The sequence below is a fragment of the Herpailurus yagouaroundi genome, unplaced genomic scaffold (genome assembly GCF_014898765.1).
Source record: "Herpailurus yagouaroundi ecotype Mexico unplaced genomic scaffold, PumYag 142, whole genome shotgun sequence".
Taxonomy (NCBI): domain Eukaryota; kingdom Metazoa; phylum Chordata; class Mammalia; order Carnivora; family Felidae; genus Herpailurus; species Herpailurus yagouaroundi.
In genome coordinates this window covers 51,071,101-51,096,581 of record NW_024412397.1, presented here as the reverse complement: position 1 = coordinate 51,096,581, position 25,481 = coordinate 51,071,101, and the positions used below count along the sequence as shown (strand labels likewise).

The following is a 25,481-nucleotide window of genomic DNA, read 5'->3' as shown; positions in this document are numbered from 1 at the left end:
GAGAGAGAGTGCACAAGCAGGGGAGGGGCAGAGAGAAAGAAGGACAGAGGATCTGAAGCGGGCTCTGCTCAGAGAGCAGAGAGCCCAACATGAGGCTCAAACCCACGAACTGTGAGATCATGACCTGAGCCAAAGGCAGATGTTTAACCAACTGAACCATCCAGGTGCCCTTCTAACAACAAATATTTAACAGGTGTTAAGTGTTAGACCTATATTGTGTTAGGGTGCTGTGGTTACAGAGTAAACTTCTAGTTCTGCAGTCCTTTTTTAAACTATCCCTTTTAGTATAAAAGATAAGGAAAAAAATAGTAAGGACCAGAAAACAGCTGTCGAGAACTATCCTTCTAAGAAATAGCACTTCTCTAGGAGAAAAATACATACATTTCTTATCTATCATTTACCTACCTACCTACCTACCTACCTACCTACCAGAAACAGAGAGCAAGCTTGGGAAGGGCAGAGAGACAGGAGACAGAGAATCCTAAGCAGGCTCTGTGCTGTCAGTGCAGGACTAGACGTGGCACTTGAACTCATGAACCACAAGATCATGACCTGAACTGAAACCAAGAGTCAGACACTAAACTGACTGAGTCACGCAGGTACCCCAAAGATACATTTATTTCAATGGGAATGTAAATAAAAGAGGACTGATAGCTTGCTTTAGTTTGTAAGTGGTCACAATTTCTAAAAAGAAGTAATTCATTTTGCCTTTAGGAATCAAAATTCCTATCTCTTTGACTTCTGATACTGAAATCTGTATGTATAATCAATGAAAGGATAAATAGAAAAAAATACTCTGATTTGAAAGACCAGATTAAAGAATATCTTATATCTGGTCATAATAGTTTATCAAATTTACTGATTCTTAACTCAATCCTCACAAGTAATGAACTAAATCAGAAAGAAGAGACAGTGTCAAGTTTTATATTACTTTATACAGACAAATTTAAGAATCCATAGGAACACCACAAGTCATCTGACATCCATCCCAAAATGTGGAGGCATTGGATGATTACCTTGTGAAAGTATATGGACAAGATAGTGTGCATGATGTTATAGGCCATTTTGCAGAAGTCAGTACTACACACTTTGAACAATTAAGGTTAATCTCTACCCAGGGAAAGATTTTCAATAATACTGAAATTTTTTAAATTTAAAAACATTATTTCAGTGATAGTCTAACAAGTCAAAGTAGGAGATGAGCAGAGTACAGCATGAAGCTCTAAACATGGGAAAGTTCTGTAGAGCTCTAAAGGTGTTCAGATGCAAAAAATTTCCTTTTTGAGTTTATTTATTTATTTATTTGAGAGAGCGTGCTTGTGAGCATGAGTGGGGGAGGGGCAAAGAGGGAAAGAGAATCCCAAGCAGGTTCTGCATTCCTTGCTGAGCCTGACCCATGGCTCAATCTCAGCACTGTGAGATCATGACCTGAGCCTAAATCAAGAGTGGGAGGCTTAACCAACTGAGCCATCCAGGTGCCCTGGTATTCAGATTCTTTATTAATTCATTAATAAATCATTAGTTCCAATACCGTTCACTTGGTTTCTAGGGCATGTTCACTAGCATAACTAGAACTCTCTAATTTAACTGCACTAAAACTTGTAGGAAAAGTGGCTGCCAGGTGTAACAGTAATGGAGAAGCTATGTAAATGTCAAGTTGAAATGGTAGCATATAAACTTGGCAACCAAAAGAAATAACACTGCAGAACCTTCACTACCTTCAAATCTCAAAGAATTAGCTATGAATGTTAATCAATACTAGTAGTGAAAATAACCTGGCCTGCAGCAAATAAGAGTTAGAATGACTTCTATGGAAAAAAAAGCAAAATAGATACATAAAGTGAATAAAAAGAGCTAAAACCAAAAAAAAAACACCAAAAACCCTTTTGAGCATAGTTATATCTATAACTGTATGCAGTTATACCTGCAAATGGAACATGCATACATGAACCACATATGAAAATACCCAAGTTTGCTAACAGGCAAACAAAACCCTTAACAAAGTCTTACATACAGCTTTAGTTTGATGGCAATTTTAGAAATGTTTCACAAAAATGTTAAGTTTCTTTACAACTTACATAGAGCACGAACTCAGATTCAGAAATGAAATGTAGAGATGGGGACACGAAAAGGGGGAGAAAACCACTTCACGGTCATTTGAAAAAAAGTCAGTTCACATTAAAAATCTAAATACCTAATTTTAAGCCAAGTGTTAAAAATGATTCTTACCGAAAAATATTGCTCTGCTTCAAGCTGATCTTGTAGCTCCCGCATCTGTCCTTCATTTCCTCTATACTGTCTTCAGGTAAAAGAGAAAATAATAAATGAATGCTATTTATACTATACTTTGTATTATTATTTATTAAAGTTGCTAAAAATAAAAACGTTTACTAAAATGACCTTTGTTTTTAAAAATCATAATTCACTATACAGTATTACTTTAATATTCATATTTGGTCAGGCCACACTGTCTCATTCTATTTTGCTCCTACTATACAAAGTAGAGGGAACTGTTTTTTACTGAAGGTCACTTTCAGGAGAATATTCATTGTGGATTAATCCAAGTTGCAAAAATAAAAATGATATTTTATAAGTTTTAGTAGAGAAAAGCATCCTTAGGAATAAACCTTAAATGTCACATGTAGTATAGTAAGCGATTAAAAACAGGGCACACGAAAATATTCACAAATAATATTATACATACCATACATTATATATACATATAATACCATACATTATGGCCAATGAAGCATGGAGGTGGGGCTAGAAATAAAAAACCAGGTAAGGAACGAGAAAGAAGGCAAGAACAATACATGACAAAGGAGGAGGAACACAGACACACCTACATATATATAATACACACATGAACACAATTCACAAAGAAACAGACAAGACAGAAACACAATGTAACTCCCGGTTACATATTTTCAAGGATAAACAATTCCATCTGCATCTGCTGGGTTTTCATTTTAGATAGTGATAGATTTGTATTTTCAGCATCTAACAAGGCATATAGTTGATAAAAGGACATAATAAGTGTTCACTGAATGCTGAGTGAAAGTTATTCTGGGAGAAGAAAACTACAGAACACATAATGCGAAAATGAAGGCTCTAAAAGGGAGAAAAGAATTTTGCCAATATAAATCCAACAAAACAAAAACTGACAATTTTACCCAAGAATTACTATGTTGTAAATGAAGCTGGCAAATGAAGGTATTATCACATAAATCTAGAGGAAATAAAAACACGTGACTTGGTATAAAATATACTAATCTTTGACATTAAATTTTTGAAGCATGTCTTTATACAAATTCTGAAAGCAATAATGAAACCTTGCATCATCTCCACTTCAAATAAGTGGACACATCACATTTCAGAGTAGAAGAAAAAAGGTACTTTGCATTCTGAGATGAACCAAAGGAACAAAACATAGGGTCATCATGTCTAACTCTAGTTTCTAAAATAAAGAAATACTGAACATTTCCCATGAGACACTGAATACTTAATAAAAAAGTTTATTCCTGATTTTTGTAATTCTAGTGTGAAGAAACAGGCCTTTTGTCGGTATGAAAATCATGAGAAAACTAATTTTTCCACCATAAATGGACTTACTGTAAAGTCAGTGGCCTTGATAATCTCCTTTTTTCTCCCTTTAAAGATCTCTACTTTTTATTCAGTAAGGCTCCCTTGCAAACCTTTGCAAGTAAATTCTTTTTTCTAAATGCTTTTTTCCTAAGTCTTCCTTTCACAAATTGCAAATATATTATTTCTACACATATAAAATATCAAACATAAGCAAATGCAGAACACAAAAAAGAAACAAAAAAATGTTATTTTTGAGACTTACTTTGTAAGCTGAGCTAACTCAAATTCTAATAATCTCTTTGCTTCCAATAAAGTATTTATTTCCTGTTTCATCTGCTTTTCTAGACCTTTTAAATTGTCCGCTTCAAATGCTTGAGTCTTCAATTCATTCTGTAACAATACTCGCTTATTTGATTCCTGCTCCAGTTGCAGGGATAGATTCTTAACCTATGAATAAGAAAAATAATTGCAGTCTTAAATCTCACTAATAATTTAGTAAACATTATTTGAAAGAATATCAATCAAATCTCAAATGTGCTATACTGCCTTATACAGAGAATATTAGTATTCTAAAGAGTCTCCATTGTTGACATGTTATTTATAACTATAGAACTTACTATTAAGTCAAATTAATCCCCAAATTTCAGATATGAGATCTTGGAGGAAAAAAATCTGGTTTCTTTCGGTCCCAACATGTACAGAAATTTTAGAGTAGAGAATGGCTATAAAAGCCACTTTTAGAGGGACATAAGGGGTATTTAAATTCACCTTTTCTGATTCATAAATGTTTGTGCTCTGGTCTATAACCCTCTGATGTTTAGTGAGGCCTTCCTTAACCCCTGGATGTAATTACTCATAACACTCCTACAGCATTCAGTACTTCCTCTTTAAATAAATGTCATGCTTGTAATTTTGATCTTAATATCTGTCTTTCCTTCTGGGCTCGAAGTTCCACAAAAGTCAAGAACGTATCTATCTTACGCAGTAATCCAACTCCCAGCAGAGCCGGAAAGATAAAAGGTGCTCAAAAATTACATTTTGAAATGACTGAGTATGGTCTTCCAAATTTTCAACATACTTTCTTCCTGCATGTTGGCTATAACAGGTATCTGCTAAATCTCTTTTCTTTCTTGCTCATTCTATAGAACACTACCAGACTAATTTTATTTTCTAAAAGAGTATTTTCACCTCCAGCATCCCATTTTAAGTTTAAATCATTATCAATACTTTGGTTCCCAAGTTTCCCATGACTACACAACATGTCTTTTCTTCTCTGGTCAGATCAAGTCCTTGTCTTTCACTTACCTATCTTCATTCACTAATCACTCTTTTACTATCATCATTATTGATAATGTTCCCTCTCTATCAACTCTAGCTTCTGACTCTCAAACTGTGAACTTTTGAGGTCTTACTTAATCTTTAAATAATGGAAATATCTCATTCCTCCTGTAAGAAGTCTTTCCTGATTATTCTGGTTTTCTCTCTCTCCCTTTTCTAACATATATGCAGACTGATTCCTTCCAGTCTTATAAGTGATTTTTAAAATACATATAATAGGGGCGCCTGGGTGGCGCAGTCAGTTAAGCGTCCGACTTCAGCCAGGTCACGATCTCGCGGTCCGTGAGTTCGAGCCCCGCGTCGGGCTCTGGGCTGATGGCTCAGAGCCTGGAGCCTGTTTCCGATTCTGTGTCTCCCTCTCTCTCTGCCCCTCCCCCGTTCATGCTCTGTCTCTCTCTGTCCCAAAAATAAATAAACGTTGAAAAAAAAATTAAAAAAAAATAAAATACATATAATAACCACAAGGATATAAATGGCATTTTATCTTTTATTTATTGCTTTGTAAATGTGTACCCTGTGTTTTCAATCAATCTAAGCCAGTCAAGACTCTGTAGTTAACATTTTTCTTGAGATCTAAGAGCAATTTCTCCTCTTTGAGATTACAAGAGAACTTTACAATAAACTTGTGTGTGTGTGTGTTTTTAAAAGGCAGATGCAATTTCTTCAGAAGAGGAGCTATGACACTTCTATAGAGTTGTACTGTCATAGTGCAAAATAGTATAAATCCTATGGTGTGACTGTTCAGCAACTATCTGTAGATAAAAATCCTAGGAAGGAAGGATACAGTGGTGGCTTTATAGCAGTAAACACATACACATACAGGTTATTTTATTCAAATCTCCTCCATGTTTTTAAATTATAGATAACTTTTCACTTATAATTTATGATTACTTCTCTTTTATAAGATCAACAAAATCAATACTATTTTTCTTACTTCATCCTCCATCCTTTCTTTATTTTCAGTCAAATGCTCAAGCTTCTGCTGAGATTGTTTCAGATCAACATCTAGCATTGAACACTGTTTCTCAATCTGAACAACTCTATTTTCAGCCTTCTCTCGAGCTTCTCTCTCTTCCTTCAGCTTCTTTTCCATTTCTGTGAGGAAAAAAAAAAAAGTTACAGACATACATACTTTCACTTGCATGGGCTCTATAAGACAAACTGGTGTCAAAAATCCCTACTGTTTTTATCCTGGGATTCTAATGGAACAATTTATTACAGAAGTCCTAATGTCATTTGAATTATTTGCATAGTAGGATCTCTAAACAAAAGGAGTTATAAAATAAAGTAGAATAAAACCTTCTAAATCCAGCCCACGCCCAATGTTATGAGAAATTATTAAGTGCCATTTCTAGACCAGAAGGTGAAAATATAACTAGAAAAAAAAAATGAAATAACTAAAAAGAAAAATGGAGGTAGTTCAGATAAAAGCAGAGAAATAAGGCTGTGGTTATTAATCTATACCTTACATTGTTCCAGAAAAGTTTCAAGGGACTTAAGGCTGATAGGAATTCTAATTTTTGCAATTCAGACAAACAAGATTCCACAGTAGTATAGTACCCACTTTAATTATTATCAAAAGATAAAAGTCTATAGTGAGGCTCCTTTTTTGAGATATGGTAACTAAGGTTCTGAAACATTCAATTTTCCAAGGTCCTGCAACTATTAAGTTGTACAGACATGATTCAAACTTAGTAAGTCTGCTTTTCCATTCTTGGAGACTGCCCTCTAGGTAACAAAATAGAAACCATTAGAATGGAACTTCCTCATCTTTCCCTCCAAACCTACAAACTTAGCCATACCAGTAATCATTGCCTCTTAATTCCCATCTCTAATCAAACACAAATCCATCCACTTCTGTTCTGGACTTTATTCCTTCAATTATTTCATTTCTTCCCTGCCTCAACAATTTCCTTCTCCTAACTGAATCATTCTCACCAACATAATAATCTCATTTATTATCTCCCTTCCTAAAATATCCTCTACTGCTCTCACATTCCTCTTTAGTTACTATTCCATCTCTGTTCAGAAACTTCTGGAAGAACTTCCTGTCTCCAGTGCCTCCACTTACTGTCTCCAGTGCCTCATCTACTATACATTTACTACTTTCCCTTTTGGCCTCCATCTCCACCATTCCACTGAAACTGCTTTGTATGATAACCAGTGAGTGAGGTCTATCCTGCAAAATTCAGAAGACACACAAATGTCTGGGTCTTCATCTTTACTGACCTTAATAGAATTCCGTATATTGAATAACTTCCTCATTTTTTTTCAATATTTTACTCTTTGAAATTCTAACACCATACTTACTTGGTATTCCTGCAACCCCCTTTGACTGTTATTGGTTTCCTTTGTAACATCTGGAAAATGTTAGACTACCCAAGGGCTCTGATATGATTCCATTTCTATTCTGCCCTACTTCCCCTTAGGAGGTTCTGTGCATGACTGTATAACTCCTGCTCTCCTCTGAGCTCCAGACTCATATATATTTGACATCTCCACCTAGATATCTAACACGCTTTTCAAAGTTAACATTTCTAAAATAGACACCTTTATTTCCCTCCCATCGCAAACCACTCATCCCATCCCAGTCATCTCAATGTCAAAACATATTAACATCCATCCAGTTGTTAAAATTAAAAAGCCCCCCCTCCCCCATAAAAAAAAAAGCCAGAGCCTTTCTTGGTTCCTTTTTTTAATTTCCATCCAATTCATCACCAACTCTTACCCTCTTACCCTTTGTATCTACATTTCTTTCATGCTCTACTACCACTAATCCCTACACACTATATAGCCTTCTAGTTGATCTCCATTTTTAAACTGTTCTCTCTCAAAAGCATTCTCCATACAGCAGGAGTGGTCTTTCAAAAACATATGTTACACATGCCAGCACAGCTCAAAACACTACAGTGGCTTCCCACTATTCTTAGAATAAGAGTATTGAACTTATCATCTCTTCTGCCTGGAACATACTTTCTCCTGGACGGTTCACTTTGCCTCAAATATTATTAGTTCAGAGAGGCCTTTCCTCAGAACCCCATCTAACATAGCAATACTTAGAAACTATCACACTGTATGTATTTTCTTCATATTAATGATTACAATCTGCACTGATTTTAATTTATTTGCTTTTTTTGATTATCTCTACCATCAGAAAATAATCTCTAAGAGGAAGGATTCTTGTCTTATTCTATGCTATATATTCCCAGGTGTGCCTGGCCTATAGTAGGCAGTCAACAAGTAATGTACGTGAAAGAAACAAAAGTAGTTTAATATGGCTGAAGCACACCAGTTATGTGAAGTACACATAACAAAGTGCAGAGTACTAAGACTATAAAGATGGGTAAGTGCCAACTCAAAGGCTCTTTATGTCCTGAGGAGTTTGACGGGTGCCTTGCAAACAATGAAAAGCCACAAAGGACTGGCACAGTAAGATTTAAATTTCAAAAGGATCATTCTGGCTTAAATGAGAACAATAGATTGATGAGCAGAACAACTGGCAGAGTAATAATTAAACAGATCAAGCAAATGATGATGTCACCATGAACTAAAAGAGAAAAGGAAAGGAGGAATATATTGTATATATCATTTGGAAGTAGAATTGCTGAATGATTCCCAGATTTCTGGTTTGGATACCTGGATGCTAAATACCACCACCCTTAGCCATAACAGTATTTCCCATTTATTAAAAGCCTTCTATGTACAGGCACTTTATATGCATTTTTTCCATCTAATGTCTTTTTAATAATCACAGAGTAGGTAAGAGGCAAAACAGATTTGTTTGATTCCAAGCCTGGGCTGCTAAAAACTATACAGCCATTAACTAGGATCATAAGAATAAGAGATTAAAGCAGGTCTGACAGATAGGATCCTAAGTTTCCCCTTGAATGAGCAGAATTTAAAGTGTTAAGTGACACTTCCAGATTGTAGCAGGTTACAAAGTAAGTGCAAGGTGAAAAAAGGCAAACTCTTCTTTTTAAAAGTTTGGCTATAAAGAAATGGAATAAAACAGTGGCAGTTAGTAAGGATCAGAGATTACTGCAAGGGTTTGTCTATTTATTTATTTGTTTGTTTATAAAGGAAGAGACTTGCACATGCTCACAAAATTAAAAAAAATTTTTTTAATGTTTATTTTTGAGACACACACACACACACACACACAGCGTTGAGCGGGGGAAGGGCAGAGAGAGATGGAGACACAGAATCTGAAGCAGATTCCAGGTTCTGAGCTGTCAGCACAGAGCCTGACGTGGGGCTCTAACTTATAAACCACGAGATCATGACCTGAAGGTAAGTTGGATGCTTATCTGACTGAGCTACCCAGGCATCCCACATGCTCAAAAAATTTTATCTATGTATCTATCTATCTATCTATCTATCTATGTATAATGGAAGAGACTTGCACATGTTCACAACAAGAAAGGATTCAGTGGAAGAGAAAAGGTTAAGGATGAAGAAAAAAAAGATAGTTAAGATGAGATAAGATGAGGCTAGATCTGAGTACAGCTAGCACATATTAGTCAAAGAAGAAGACGGTTAATATCTTTAAAAAATTTTTTTTAATGTTTATTTACTTTTGAGAGAGACAGAGCGCAAGCAGGGGAGGGGCAGAAAAAAGGGAGACACAGAATCCCAAGCAGGTTCCAGGCTCTGAGCTGTCAGCACAGAGCCTGACACAGGGCTTGAACCCATAAACTGTGAGACCATGACCTGAGCAGAAGTCAGATACTTAACCGACTGAGCCACCCAGGTGCCCCGAGGATCAATATCTTCTGAGAGGAAAGAAAATGAAGATGGGTAAAGAAGTAGGGTAGATTGATTAAGTAAGAGAACAAGACTTTGAGGCGTTCACACCTATCCTTTCATGATTTCTTTTTCAAATAGGAGAAAAGTTCACCTAAAAGTAGATGGATAAAGAAATGACATACAGGGGCGCCTGGGTGGCGCAGTCGGTTAAGCGTCCGACTTCAGCCAGGTCACGATCTCGCGGTCCGTGAGTTCGAGCCCCGCGTCGGGCTCTGGGCTGATGGCTCAGAGCCTGGAGCCTGTTTCCGATTCTGTGTCTCCCTCTCTCTCTGCCCCTCCCCCGTTCATGCTCTGTCTCTCTCTGTCCCAAAAAAATAAATAAACGTTAAAAAAAAAAATTAAAAAAAAAAAAAAAGAAATGACATACAAAGCTTGAGAAGTAAAAGTCTGAGAGAAGGAAAACAGTGAGTGATATACTAAAAAACTAACAGCTCGCCGGAGGTTGGAGATAATGCATTGGGCTAACCCTCTCTGAAGAACTTATCTGATGTGAAGAAAGGAACTCATTAGTTTGATCTAGGGTTGTGTTTAGAGTCATAGTAAAGTGGAAACACAAAGGAATTGGAAAATTGAGGGTACTAAACAAGAAAGAAGATGAATTAACAGACAATGATTTTCAGAATGGATCAGGAAGAAAATAAAGGAAAGGGCTAATAAAAACTGGGAGAAAAGAGAGATTCTACTGATATTGATAGAGAATGGAGGATAATAGAGTGAGGGAAATAGAAGGTAAAATTGTGATTTAAAAAAATGGAAGGTATCCAAAGTGAAAAAGGGAGAATCCTTTTACTGAATGACAATTTATAATTTTTAAGTGTTTATACTACTATAAAGTGAGATTTTAAACAAAACCAGTTTTTTTGGTAGGCATTATTTAAAAATTACTCATGTAGAAAATATGAAAACCAACACTTACCACACATTGCAACAGACTTTGCCTCTTCAATAGACTGATGTTTGTCAGTTAAACGAGCTTTGGTTACTTTATGTTCATTTACCTCTTGTTCTAACCTTTGTTGTAATGATTTAAGCTTATAGTTTAAATCTATCTCTAAATTATTCTTTTCCTGTAAAATGAAAATGACTTATGTAATACACTAAGCAAAAGACACATTATTAAATCTTACATTATGTAATATTCCATAAGAGACAATATATGAATCACACTGGCCTGAAATGTGATACTGTATTTACTTAAATATTTTTATTTAGAACATTTATACTTTCTTGTATATTTCACATTATCATGTCTTACTTTAAAAATCATGATAAGCACATATAATTAAAAGCAAAGTATCACCACCTCCTTCCCCCAGAAGGGTTTTGGTGGTAGTTGTATTCAGGAGGGTTTACTGCTAGAATCAGAAATGAATAGGACAATTCTTTAATTCATTAAAACATTTTTTGCTGCCGCTTACAAAAAATTAAATTCAGATTTAAAACTATTAATTTACAGTTAAATTAAATGTACACCCAGATTTACATTGCCTTGACTAAAGGACAAGTCAAAATGTATTCCATTTGTTTGGGTGCATCTTCTACTCTTCTTTCTTTCATCCTACATCCACAGTTATACCAGGCTTAGACATACTACTCTATTACAAAACATGTCCAAAGGACAGATAAGGGGTACATTTTCTGATCATTTATCTGAGGATCTAGTAAACCCACATTTAGGGAGGAAGTGAAAAAGTGAAAGTTAGATCTACATATTATCTATTTAATACTTTTCTTAGCAAGGTAAGGACAGAGGATAACCAATGACAGTTTTTGACTGGTAAGAAAACTATACACAAGGGCCAATCACTTTATGCTATTTTCTATTTTGCTAACTCTTACCAACAAAATGGAAAAAGCACACACGGTCTACCATATACCTATCCTTTGTTTTCCTTCTTCATAAGGCTAGTAACATTCAGCATCTTCATTTTACCCAAGTACAAAAAACTGGGGGAAAAAATTCTACATGAAAAGATAGTTCCAAACGAAAGTAATTTGTGATGATTCGATAATAGGAAACATCTAATACCCTTCAAAGTTAAAAACAAACAAAAATAACACAATAAAAAGCCCTAAGTAAGACACATACACACACTCCCACAAAACCACTACTGATCATAAAAATTTTTAGAAATGCAAGTATATAGGTGTGGCTGGGTGGCTCGGTCAGTAAAAGGTCCGATTCTTGATTTGGCTCACTCAGATCATTATCTCATGGTCATGAGATCGAGCCCCACAGCAGGCTCCTCACTGGGTGTGAAGCCTGCTTAAGATTCATTCTTCCTTCCTTCCTTCCTTCCTTCCTTCCTTCCTTCCTTCCTTCCTCTCTCTCTCTCTCTTTCTCTCTCTCTCTCTCCCTCCCTCCCTCCATCCTTCTGCCCCTCTCCCCTGTTCATGTACACATGCTCTCTCTCTCTCTCTCTCAAAAAAAGCAAGTATATAACATCAGGAATGAAGGCTATTTTATAAAAACATGTTATAGTATTTGGTAGCCAAGTACATATATCTCAAAATTGGTACACGTTAAGTCATTTACCTTTTCTGAGTGATTAAGCATGTCTTGAGCTTCTTTTCTTTCTCCTTCCACTCTTTCAAGATTATGCTTGAGATGCTTTATCTCTTCTTGTAAAGATGTAATTCGAGCTATCAAGTGAGAAAAAAGTTCAAGTCACAAAGGCATCAAAAGAAATGTCTTTTTTTCAGCATGACCATTAAGAAAAAAGGTTTTAAACTTCCTGATTAGGTAGAATTAAATTATAAAATATTAAAATTATAAATTATTAAACACTAAAATTTTAGAATTCATTAATTTAAGAATATTTTGTAATATATATAATAACTACAATATATAGTAGTAAATATGTTACTGCTAATTGGAGACCATTCAGTACATATTCCTAACTTCACAAATGGTCAAAGAGATGAAGCTTGAGCTTTATTCCGAAATTAGATATGAGTCCTTATTCAGTGTTCTTTTTCACCATGTTAAGAATAAGAATCTTTAGTTAATTGAGGCAAGTATGTAAGTTTTCTTTATGGGCCAGACATTCTGAAAAGTGTTTACTTTTTTTTAATATAACTTTATTTTTTTAATTTACATCCAAGTTAGCATATAGTGCAACAACGATTTTCAGGAGTAGATTCCTCAATGCCCCTTACCCATTTAGCCCATCCTCCCTCCCAGTGTTTAATTACTCTTAAACTTAGTGAAACCATACTCTAAAACATGCTTTAGGCTTATAGATTTTTAATGCATAAATATTTAACACACAAATTTAATACATAAACACAGAATCTAACATTAATGAATATAATTATATTGTAAGTAAGAATCTATTTTCTTATTTTGTAATTCAAAGTAACCTAGGATTTGGTAAGGAAATGGATAAAGTGCCCCAGAAGGACCAGGAACAATCCTGTACTTTTCAAACTTCAATGTTTAACTTATTGGACCTGCCACAGACTTCAGTGCACTCTAGCTGCCTCTGTATTTTAGTGTTTCTGAATTAGCTTTTTTTTTTTAAGTTTCTTTTATTTATTTGGAGATAAGAGTGTGTACAAGCAGGGGAGGGGCAGAGAAAGAAGAGAGAGAATTCCATGCAGGCGTTGTGCTGTCGGTGCAGAGTCCGAGGCGGGGCTCGAACTCATGAATCATGATAACATGACCTGACTTGAAATCAAGAGTTGGGCACTTAACTAACAGAGCCACCCAGGCACCTCCTGAATTAGTTCTTTGATGGATAAATGAATATTAAATCTTTGGTACCCGATAATGCTTGTCTGCTGGGTTAGTTCTAGGATCCAGAGAGCAATGAAACAAATTTATTTACACACAAATTTACAGACAATACTGGCATTACATTCACATAGGAGATATGTTCACATAGGAGAAAGAACTACCTGCCAGTTTCTTTCAAATGGCTGAGCAAAAATACAAATTATGTGTGTGTTTATATGGACAGAGAAAAGGAAACATGGTGATATGTTTAAATGTTGCAGTACTAGTAAAAAATTCTTCTTTCTGTATTTAAAGTAAACAGGCTTTAAAAATCTGTATAAAGATAGTAAATACAGATTAAACTGTATTTTTCATGTGGAATAAGCTTATATAAACCAACTCCTAAGAAGAAAAAGAAAATATATAAAATATATATAAAGAAACTATAACTCATCTGTGTAATACATAAAAACAAAACACCCTCATATACAAAAATTTATAGAAATAGTGAAAGGAATAAGAACCAAAAATCAGGTATCAGAACCCAAATTGATTAAAACAATAAAGCTTCTGGAGGAAAACAAGAACACCTTCATGATCTAATCAAACTATTCAACAGGCCACAATAAATACAGTACTAACCATAAAGGAAAAAAATATAAATTGGACTACATTAATAACAACAAAGGTGAGACCTCTTGTTCATTGGCAGACAGCATTTAAATGTGAAAAGGCAAAAGAGACAGGGAGAAAACAACTATGACACATGTATTTGACAGAGGACTAATACCTAATGCTCATACAAACCAATAAGAAAAAGGCAAACTATCAAAAAAAAAAAAAAAAGAGGCAAAAGACTCGAACAACACATCACAAACTGCCACTAAACATGTGAAAAGTTGCTCAATCTTAGACACCAGGGAAATGCAAATTAGTCCACAAGGAAATACCATCATATACGATTAGAATGGCTAAAACATCAATGCTGACAAATCTCAAATGGGGAGCAGTACTGTCCTTAATGAGGTTGTGGACCCACCAGAACTCTCATACACTCCTGGTGAATATAAACTGGGGCAGCTACTTTGATATACAGGCATACCTTGGAGATACTGCAGGTTGAGGTCCAGACCACACTAATAAAGTGAATATAGCAATAAAGTGAATCAAATGAACTTTTTGGTTTCCTGGTACATATAAAAGTTATATTTATACTATAGTATAGCCTATCAAGAGCACAATAGCATTATGCCTAAAAAATGTACATATCTTAATTTAAAAATACTTCATGTGAGACACCTGGGTGGCTCAGTCAGTTAAGCGTCTGACTTCGGCTCAAGTCATGATTTCATGGTTCTTGAGTTCGAGCTCCATGTCAGGCTCTGTGCTGACAGCTCAGAGGCTGGAGCCTGCTTCAGATTCTGTGTCTCCCTCTCTCCCTGTCCCTTCCCTGCTCTCACTATCTCTCAAAAATAAAATTAAAATTTTTTTTAAAAAAACTAAAAATATGTCATTGTTAAAAAATACTAATAAACGTCATTTGAGCTTCAGCGAGTCATAATCCTTGGCTGGGTGGAGGGGTCTTGCCTCCATGTTTTGGCTGATGACTGATCAGGGTAGTGATTGCTGAAGGTTGGGTGACTGGTAATTTCTTAAAATAAGACAATAACAAAGCTTGCCACATGGATCAAATCTTCCTTTCACAAACAATTTCTCTGTAGCAAGTGATGCTGTTTGAAACCATTTTACCCACAGGACTTCTTTCCAAACTGGAGTCAATCCTCTCAAACCCTGCTGCTGCTTTATCTACTAAGTTTGCATAATATTCTAAATCCTTTGTTGTCATTTCATCAATTTCCACAGCATCTTCACCAGTAGATTCCATCTCAAGAAACCACTTTCCTTGCTCATCCATTAGAAAAGCAGCCCCTCATCCAATTTTTATCATGAGATCACAGCAATTCAGTCACATCTTCAGTGACTTCTTCCATTGAAGTTTTAAGTCCCTCAAAGTCATCCATGAGCACCGGAATCTTCTTTCCAAACTCCTGTTAATACTGATATTTTGGCCTCTTCCCCATGAATCATGAATATTCTTAATGGCACCTAGAATGGTGAATCCTTTCCAGAAGGTTTTCCACTGACTTTGCCCAGATCCATCATAGGAATCACTATGGATGGCAGTTAAACAGCCTCACAAAATTATTTCTTAAGTAGGAAGACTTGAAAGTCAAAATTACTCCTTGATCCCCAGACTGCAGAATGGATGTTGTATTGAAAACAACATTCATCTCATTGTACATCTCTATCAGAGCTCCTGGGTGACCAGGTGCGTTGTCAATGAGCAGTAATATTTTGAAACCAGTCTTTTATTCTTAGCAGTAGGTCTCAACAATGGGCTTAAAATATTCAGTAAACCATGGTATAAACAGATTGCTGTCATCAGGCTTTGCTGTTCCATTTATAGACCACAGGCAGAGCAGATTTAGCATAATTCTTCTGGGCTCTATGATTTTCAGGATGGCAAATGAGCACTGGCTTCAACTTAAAGTCAGCAGCTGTATTAGCCCCTAACAAGAGAATCTCTGAAGCTTTAAAGCCAGGCAGTGACTTCTCTTTAGCTATGAAAAGACTAGATGGATTGTACGAGAAAAGTCATTTCACCTCTATTGAAAATCTGTTGTTTAGTGTAACTATCTCAAGTAATGATCCTAGCTACATCTGGATAACTTGCTGCTTCACCTTGGCTCTTTAATGTAATGGAGATGGCTTCTTCCCTTAGAACTCTGCTAGCTTCCAACTTTTCTTCTGCAGCTTCCTAACATCTCTCAGCCTTCACAGAATTGAAGAGAGTTTGGGTCTTGCTTTGGATTAGGCTTTGGCTTAAGGGAATGTTGTGGATGGTTTGATTTTCTATCCAGACCACTAAAACTTTTTCTGTTTGAGCAAAAGGCTGTCATGTATTCACTGGAGTAGCACTTTTAATTTCCTTCAAGATCTTTTCCTTTGCACTCACAACATGGCTTACAGTTACATGACAGCTTTCAGTCATCATGGCTTTCGAAATGCCTTCCTCACTAATTGTAATCATTCCTGGCTCTTGATTTAAAGTGAGAGATATGTGACTTTTCCTTCCCACTGAACACTTATGAGGCCACTACAGGGTAATTATTAATTGGCCTAATTTCAATATTGCCATGTCTCAAAGAATAGAGAGGCCCAAAGAGAAGGAGGAGGAGAGATATAGGAGAATGGCTGGAAGGTGGAGTAGTCAGAACACACTCATTTATTAAGTTTGTGGTCTTACACAGGTGTGGTTCACAGCACCCCCAAACAATTACAATAGTAACACCAAAGATCACTGATCAGAGATCACCATAATAAATATAATAATGTGACACAGAGAACTTGAAATAAACAAATGCTGTTGGAAAAATGGTGCTTAAAGACTCACTCAATGCAGGGCTGCCACAAATGTTCAATTTGTAAAAAAAATGCAGTATCAGCGAAGTGCAATAAAGCACAGTGTATAAAATGTGGTATGACTATACCTGGGATGTATTTACAAAAGGTAAACAAACTGTATGGCTCTGCCATTCCTAAGTGTATACTAACAAAATGCACAGGAATGTTTACCAAAAAAACATGTACAAGAAAATACCTATAAACACTAATCATAATAGCCCCCAAATGGAAATAACTGCAGTATCCATTCACCACAGAATGAATAATAAACTGCTGTGGCCATACATAATAAATGGAATCCTACATAGCAAGAAAAAACTATTACCATATACAACAATACAGATGAAAATTTTAAACATAAGGGTAATGAAACAAACCAGATACAAAGGAGTGTTTGCTGCATGATTCTATTCATAAAATTCAAAAACAAGCAACATTAATTTATAGTGTTAAAAGTCAGAACAATGATTACTTGGGAAGAAAGGGGTTAGTGACTAAAAGGAAACAAAGGGGGACTTCTGGGTTGCTAGCAGTGTGCAATTTCACAATCTCAATTTTTGTTATGAGGGTGTGTTCGTGTTGTGAAAATTTCTCCAGATGAGTATTTTTTATGTATTATGGTATGTGCTACATGTTAAATTTCAACAAAAAAATGCACTTATAAAAGAAATCTAAATTTCTTAAAATCCCCAAATATGAAATCTACCCCTTAACCTTGAGGCCCATCAACTACATATAAATCTTAAAAATAAATACATGGGTAATTAGAAATTGCACATTAAGGTGAACAACCCTCAAGCTAGACACATTTAATATCATTTATAATAATAAATTCTAATCCAGTAAGAAGATATGTCATAAAACCATAACACACTAAACAACACTGTATTAAAAATATACAAAGTATGGTATTTATGAAATACCCACAGCTAACACCACTCAAGAAATAATATGAAAAAAAATTAAGGGGTGCCTGGGTGGCTCAGTCGGTTTGGCATCTGACTTCGGCTCAGGTCATGATCTCATGGTTTGTGGGTTCAAGCCCCATGTCGGGCTCTGTGCTGACAGCTCAGAGCCTGGAGTCTGCTTCAGATTCTGTGTCTCTCTCTCCCTCTGCCCCTCCCCTGCTCATGCTCTGTCTCTCAATAATAAATAAACGTTAAAAAGAATTAAAAAAAAAATTAAGACAATTTCATTTGAAATAGCATCTAAAAGATACCTGGGAATAATTTAGTCTAAGAGTTACAAGACTTGTGTACTGAAAACTAAAAAACACTGTTGAAATTAATTAAAAAAAAAAAAACCCAGATAAACAGAAATACAGCCTGCGTTCATGGACTGGAAGACTTAACATGTTAAGATGGCAATCCTACCAAAAATGATTTATAAATTCAATATAATCTCCATCAAAATTCCAAAGATCTTTAATGTAGAAATGGAAAAGCATACCATCAGATTCAGATGGCACTGCAATGAGCCTTGAAAAGAGCTAAGGCAATATTGTAAGAGAATAATAAAGTTCAAGGACTCAAACATCCCAATTTCAAAATGTGCTACAAAGCTACAGAGATTAAGATGGTGTGGTACTGGCATAAGGAAAGATCTACAGAACACTGGAAAGAACTAAGAATCCAGAAACAAACCCATATAAATACAGCCAACTGACTTTCAACAAGGATGACAAGATTATTCAATGAGGGGTACTGGAACAAATTAATATTTTGACACAAAAGAATGAAGTTGGACCCCTACATCATGCCATTAAAATTAACAAAAATTAACTCAACTTAGGTCAAAGACCTAAATATAAGTGCTAAAACCATAAAACTTTTAGAAGATATAGGGGTAACTCTTGATGATACTAGAGTCGGCAATGTATTCCAAGATATGACACCAAAAACATAAGCAACATATATACAGATGAATAGGATTTCATCAAAATTAACTTCTGTATATCAAAGGACATTTTCTTTTTTTTTTTCAACTTTTTTTTTTTTTTTTTTTTTTTTGGACAAGGGAAAAAAAGGCATGAACGGGGGAGGGGCAGAGAGAGAGGGAAACACAGAATCGGAAACAGGCTCCAGGCTCTGAGCCATCAGCCCAGAGCCCAACGCGGGGCTCGAACTCACGGACCGCGAGATCGTGACCTGGCTGAAGTCGGACGCTTAACCGACTGCGCCACCCAGGCGCCCCTCAAAGGACATTTTCAAGACAAACTATAGAATGGGAATAAATATTAGTAAATCATATACCTAATGTACATATATTTTATGTGCAAGTAAGCACATAAAGATATGTTCAACATCATTAGTCATTAGAGGAATGAAAATCAATACCACAATGAGATACCACTTTGCAGCCACTAGGGTGACTATAACCAAACTCACTTAAATAACAAGCATTAGCAAGGATATGAAGAAACTGAAACACTCCTAAATCACTGGTGGAAATATAAAATGGTATAGCTGTTGTGGAAAACAGTTGATAGTTCCTCAAATGATAAACACAGAGTTATCATATAACCCAGCATTTCCATTCCTAGATATTCCCAGAAGATCTGAAAACAAGTATTCTAATAAATACATGAATGTTCAAAGCAGTGTTATCCACAATAATCAAAAGGTAGAAACTCTAATGTCCATCCACAGATGAATGGTTAAATAAATATGGTATATACACACACTAGATATTACTCAGATATAAATGAAGTACTGATTCATGCTACAACATGGATGCATCTTAAAAATATCCTAAGAAGTCTGACATAAAAAAGGTCACGCGTTGTATAATGTCATTTAACTGAAATATCCAGAATAGCTAAATTCAGAGATACGAAGCAGAAGTTGGCTGCCGGGCACTAGGTGGAGGGGGAGGGATATAGGGATGGATAATTTAATAAGTACAAGGTTTTCTTTTGGGATAATGAAAATTTTGGAACTAGATAAAGGAGGTGATTGCACAACATTAAGAATGCATTAAATGACACTAAATTGCGCAGTTAAATTTTTTTTGTAACATGAATTTCACCTCAATAAACAAAATATACAAAGCGAAGCTGTTAGAAATACAAGGGAGCTATATAAAAAAAAAGCCACAATCATAGCGGTAACTTTTAAAACATGTTTCAAAATTTGGGAGACTAGTTGATGGGGGGTGGGAGGGAGGGGAAAGTGGGTGATGGGCATTGAAGGAGGGCACCTGTTGGGATGAGCACTGGGTGTTGTATGGAAACCAATTTGACAATAAATTTCATATTAAAAATAAAAAATAAATAAAAATTTTAAAAAATTGGGGAGATTAAACACATTTACAGGGAAGATGGTGCAGCAGGAAGAAACTAAGTTTGCTATGGACACACCTTGGTAACAGCCACATCAGTGCAACTAATTCAGAAAAAGACCGAAAGACTGGCAGAACAGACTTCAACAGCTAATCAGAGAGGAAGCCACACTGAGAAGGGTATGAGAGGTGGAATTGCAGTCAGAAATGAAACTCCATGGTGACTACCCAGAAAGGGGAGGGACACCATAAGCATGAAGAAAGAAGAGGAGCAAACCCTCCCCCAGACACGCCAGGTATGGGGAACCTGCACTGGGAAGGCAAGTCCTCATAACATTAGGCTTTGAAAACCAGTGGGCTTTAACTTTGTGAGTTTTTATAATAAGAAGGGCTTAACTCTGGGTACTTTAAAAATGAGTTGGCCAGCTCTGGGAGAGTTGGAGGGCAACAGGAAACTGAGTTACTGCCCCTAAAGAGCCACCATAATAAACAACCCTGCTAAAATACAGCACAGAAGCTGCAATTTGAAAAATTCCTGGAGTATATGGGAAGATGATTCATTAATCTCAGAATGTACACTGGAGGGCCAGGGATCTTTAGGAGACTTTGCCAAGAACAAAAGGCTAAGAGCTGGCAGGTGACAATGTCTCCCCATGGCCCAGCCTAGACTGCCTGACACATTCACATTCTTCTGCAGATCCACGCCATCCAACTTGCCTCACTCCAAAGCAGCTTCTGCCAGAGAAACACACTGCAAGTAGCCCTGACAGGGACTCACACAACTTCAAAGCAACTCCTGACCTGGGGAGAGGGGAAGATAACCACACATAGCAGTGCAACTCCAGCCTGAACATATGGACTAGGGGTAGGAAATGGGTCTGACGGCTGGCCATACCCACCAACATAAGCTTCTTGGGGACAAGGCAGGGAGAACACCCTACAGACTGGCACTACTGTTGGCAGCCCCAATAGACAGAATGGGGTCAGGCATCTGATTTGACTGCAGGTCTTAACCGCCAAAGAAAGCCTCTCCCTGACCTCAACTGAGGTATATGGGCTATGGGATAAGTTGTGACCTCAATGGAGGTATATGGGCTAAGGGCAGTCATATGCATCAGACTTGGGCTCAGGTCATGATCTCCCGGTCCATGGGCTCAAGCCCTGCATCGGGCTCTGTGCTGACAGCTCAGAGCCTGAAGCCAGCTTCGGATGCTGTGTCTTTCTCTGCCTTACCTGCTCACGCGAACGCATGCACTCTCCTTCCCTCCCTCTCTCCCTCCCTCAAAAATAAACATTTTTTTTTTAAAGGGAAGATTATAGCAATACAGGACTATGTCATGATGAAGCAAGAAAAATCTCAAGTAAACTCACCTTATGCCTAAGGAAACTAGAAAAAGAACAAAGCTCAAAGGCAGTACAAAGAAGGAAATAATAAAGATGAGAAAAGAAATAAATTCAACAGAAACTAAAAATATAATAGAACAGATCAATGAAATAAGGAGCTGGTTCTTTGAAAAGATGAAGACTGATAAACATATAGCCAGATTTATCAAGAAAAGAAGAAAGGACTCAAATAAGTAAATCAGCAGTGAAGGAGGAGAAATAAAAACTGACATCACTGAAATACAGAGGATTATAAGAGGATATTATGAAAAATTATATGCCAACAAGTTAGACAACCTAGAAGAAATACATTCTTAAAAACTGAATCAGAAAGAAATAGAAAATTTGAACAGACTGATTACTAGCAATGAAACTGAAATCAGTAATTTAAAAATTCCCAACAAACATAAGCCCAGGACCAGACGGCATCACAAGTGAATGTGACAAACATTTAAAGAAGAGTTAATACCTATTCTCAAATTATTCCACAAAATGGAGGAAGAAGGAAAAATGCTATAAGGACACATTACCCAGACACTACAAAAAAAGGAAACCTATAGGCTAATTTCTCTGGTGAACACAGATGCAAAAATTCTCAACATAATATTAACAAACTGAATCCACCAATACACTGGAAAATCATTCACCATGATCAAATGGGATTTATTCCCAGGAGGCAAGGGTGATTCAATATTTGCAAATCAATCAGAGTCATAAAACACATTAACAAGACAAAGAATAAAAACCACATGCTTTTACAGAAAAAGCATCTGACAAAACAACATCCATTCACGATAAAAACTCTCAACAAAGTAGGTTTAGAGGAAACATACCTCAACATAATAAAGACCATATATGAGAAACCCACAGTGAACATCATACTCATGGGGAAAAGCAGAGCTTTTCCACTAAGATCAGGAACAGAAAAGGATGTCCACTCTCACCACTTTTATTCAACATAGTACTAGAAGTCCTAGGCACAGCCATCAGACAAGAAAAAGAAATAAAATGCATCCAAATTGGTAAGGGAAAAGTAAAACTTTTGCTATTTGCTGATGATATGATACTATATATAGAAAACCCTAAAGACTTCACCAAAAAACGATTTAAAATGAATATATGAATTCAGTAAAGCTCCAGGATACAAAGTTAACATACATAAATCTGTTGCATTTCTATATACTAATAATGAAGTAGCAGAAAGAAAAATTATGAAAACCTCATGTGCAATTACACTAAAAATAATAAAATACTTAGAAATAACTTAACCAAGGAGGTGAAAGACCTGTACTCCAAAAACTAAAACACTGGTGAAAGAAACTGAAGATGACACAGACAAATGGAAAAATATTCCATGCTCATGGATTAGACGAACCAATATTATTAAAATACCCATACTACTCAAAACAATCTACAGATTTAACATAATCTCTATCTAAGTATCAACAGCATTTTTCACAGAACTAGAATAATCTTAAAATTTGTATGAAACCTTAAAAGACCTGAATAACCAAAGCAATCCTGAAAAAAAATGAACAAAGCTGGAGGTATCACAATCCCAGATTTCCAGATCTACAAAGCTGTAGTAATCAAAACAGTATGGTATTGGCACAAAAACACAGATGGATCAATGGAACAGAATAAAGAGTCCAGAAATAACCCCACATTTATGTGGTCAATTAATCTATAACAGAGGAGGAAAGAGTATAAAATGAGGAAAAGACAGTCTCTTCAACAAATGGGGCTGGGAAAACTACATGCAGGAGAATGAAAGTGGACTACTTTCTTATATCATACACAAAAATAAACTCAAAATGGATTGAAAACCTAAATGTGACACATGAAACCATAAAACTCCTAGAAGAAAACATAGGTAGTAATCTCTTTGATGTTAGCCACAGAAACATTTTTCTGGATATGTCTCCACTGACCAGGGAAATAAAAGCAAAAGGAAGCTATTGGGACTACACCAAAATTATAGGCTTTTGCACAGGGAAGGAAAGCATCAACAAAACAAATAGGCAACCTAGTGAATGTGAGAAGATATGTACAAATGACCTATCTGATAAGAGGTTAATATCCAAAACATCTAAAGAATTTATACAACTTAATACCAAAAAACCCCACAAATAATCTTATTTAAAAATGGGCAGAATGCCTGAAGAGACATTTTTCCAATGTTGAGATAAGATGCTCAACATCTCTAATCAACAGGGACATGCCAATCAAACTTCAATGAGCTATCACTTTACATCTGGGAGAATGGCTAAATCAAAAACACAAGAAATAATAAGTGTTGATGAGGACGTGGAGAAAAAGGAACTTTCATGCACTGTTAATAGGAATGCAAATTGGTGCAGCCACAGTGGAAAATAGTATGGAGGTGCCCCTCCAAAACTAAAAATAGAATTACCATACAATCCATAATTCCACTAGTGGGTATTTACCTAAAAAAAACACAAACACTAGTTTGAGAAGTTAAGTGCACCCCTGTGTTTATGGTAGCATTAGTTACAATAGCCAGGATACGGAAGCAACCCAAGTGTCTATTAATAAAAGGGTGAAGAAGATGTGGTATACATATACACAACAGAATGTTACTCAGCCATAAATGTGAACGAAATCTTATCATTTACAACAATACGGATGGAGTTAGAGGGTATTATGCTAAGTGAAATAAGTCAGTCTGAGAAAGACAAATACCATGTGATTTCACTCATATGTGGAATTTAAGAAACCAAACGAACAAAGAAAAGAAACAAACAAAAATAGACTTTTAAATACAGAAAACTGGTGGTTCCGAGAGAAAAGGTGGGTGGGGGGACAGGCACAAAAACAAAGGAGATTGAGTATACTTATCTTTTTTAAAAAATAATGTTTATTTATTTTTGAGACAGAGAGTGGGGGATGGGTGAGGGGTGGGGGGTGCAGAGAGAAGATCTGAAGCAGCCTCTGAGCTGACAGCAGAGAGCTCAACGTGGGGCTACAACTCACGAACCATGAGATCATGACCTGAGACGAAGTTGAACGCTTAACTGACTGAGCCATCCAGGTGCCCCAAGAGTACAGTTATATCTTAATGAACAACAACAAATTCACAGAATTGTTGAATCATATTGTATACTGAAATTAGTATAATACCGTATGTTAATTACACTTCAGAAAAAAAAAAACAAAACTGGCAGACTAAAGACACAAAGAATAAATGGAATCTTAGAACTAAGTCACCAAGGGGTGAGAAAACTCACTGATTAGAAAATGGATGTTGTTTTTTCTTCCAAAAAGCAACCCTAAAACCATAGTAAGTAACCAAACCTATACAATTTCAAGTTCCCATGTAACAGTTAAAAACAAAACAAAAATTATTATGAACTAAAAACAAAAAGAAAATCATTAAACATTTCAGAAGAAGTAAAAACCTGCTAATAGTTTCTGATGACAATACCATAAATTAAGAAATTAACAATTATAATGGGAAATAAGTATTTCCTACTTTTGTCCATTAATAAGTCTTCCAAACATTTACCTACCCATTAGTACTAAGTACCCACAGTACCCAGGCTTCAGTCTCTGAATGCCATATGCCGCAAAAAATGACTACTGTTCCTTAGAAAACTGGTAACTCCAGGTCTGGTAGAGAAAATAATTCTAGAAAATATATTATGCATAACAAAAAGAAAAGGAGCAGTAAATTTGAAGAGATTCTCACTGGCCTCAAATGAGCATCAGTAAAAATACTGCAATGGGCTAACAGATATCAAATATATTAAAATCCAGAAGTTCATAAATATATTTAAAAACGTCGTTGGTCATCTTTGGAGGATGGAGGGGAAATGACTTACTGTTCTGAAATACACTAAAAGAATAAATATTTAGTCAGACTTTATTTTATAAGCTGTACCTCATT

General features: G+C 35.9%; 1 protein-coding gene and 1 long non-coding RNA gene across 4 annotated transcripts in view; one reads left to right on the top strand and one right to left on the bottom strand.

The window, feature by feature from the left end:
* The window catches only part of ROCK1 (Rho associated coiled-coil containing protein kinase 1), a 163,409-nt gene that overhangs the window by 33,031 nt on the left and 104,897 nt on the right, over positions 1-25,481 (bottom strand). For all 3 annotated transcript variants that reach the window (XM_040479259.1, XM_040479261.1, XM_040479260.1), the window contains exons 17-21: positions 12,266-12,372; positions 10,646-10,796; positions 5,858-6,018; positions 3,848-4,032; positions 2,230-2,299 (exon numbers count right to left, since the gene is read on the bottom strand). In XM_040479259.1, the coding sequence (XP_040335193.1) occupies positions 2,230-2,299; positions 3,848-4,032; positions 5,858-6,018; positions 10,646-10,796; positions 12,266-12,372 (674 nt within the window). The remainder of the gene's footprint in view (positions 1-2,229; positions 2,300-3,847; positions 4,033-5,857; positions 6,019-10,645; positions 10,797-12,265; positions 12,373-25,481) is intronic.
* Positions 1-25,481, top strand: part of LOC121033119 (uncharacterized) — a 52,162-nt gene that overhangs the window by 7,909 nt on the left and 18,772 nt on the right. The window lies entirely within an intron of this gene.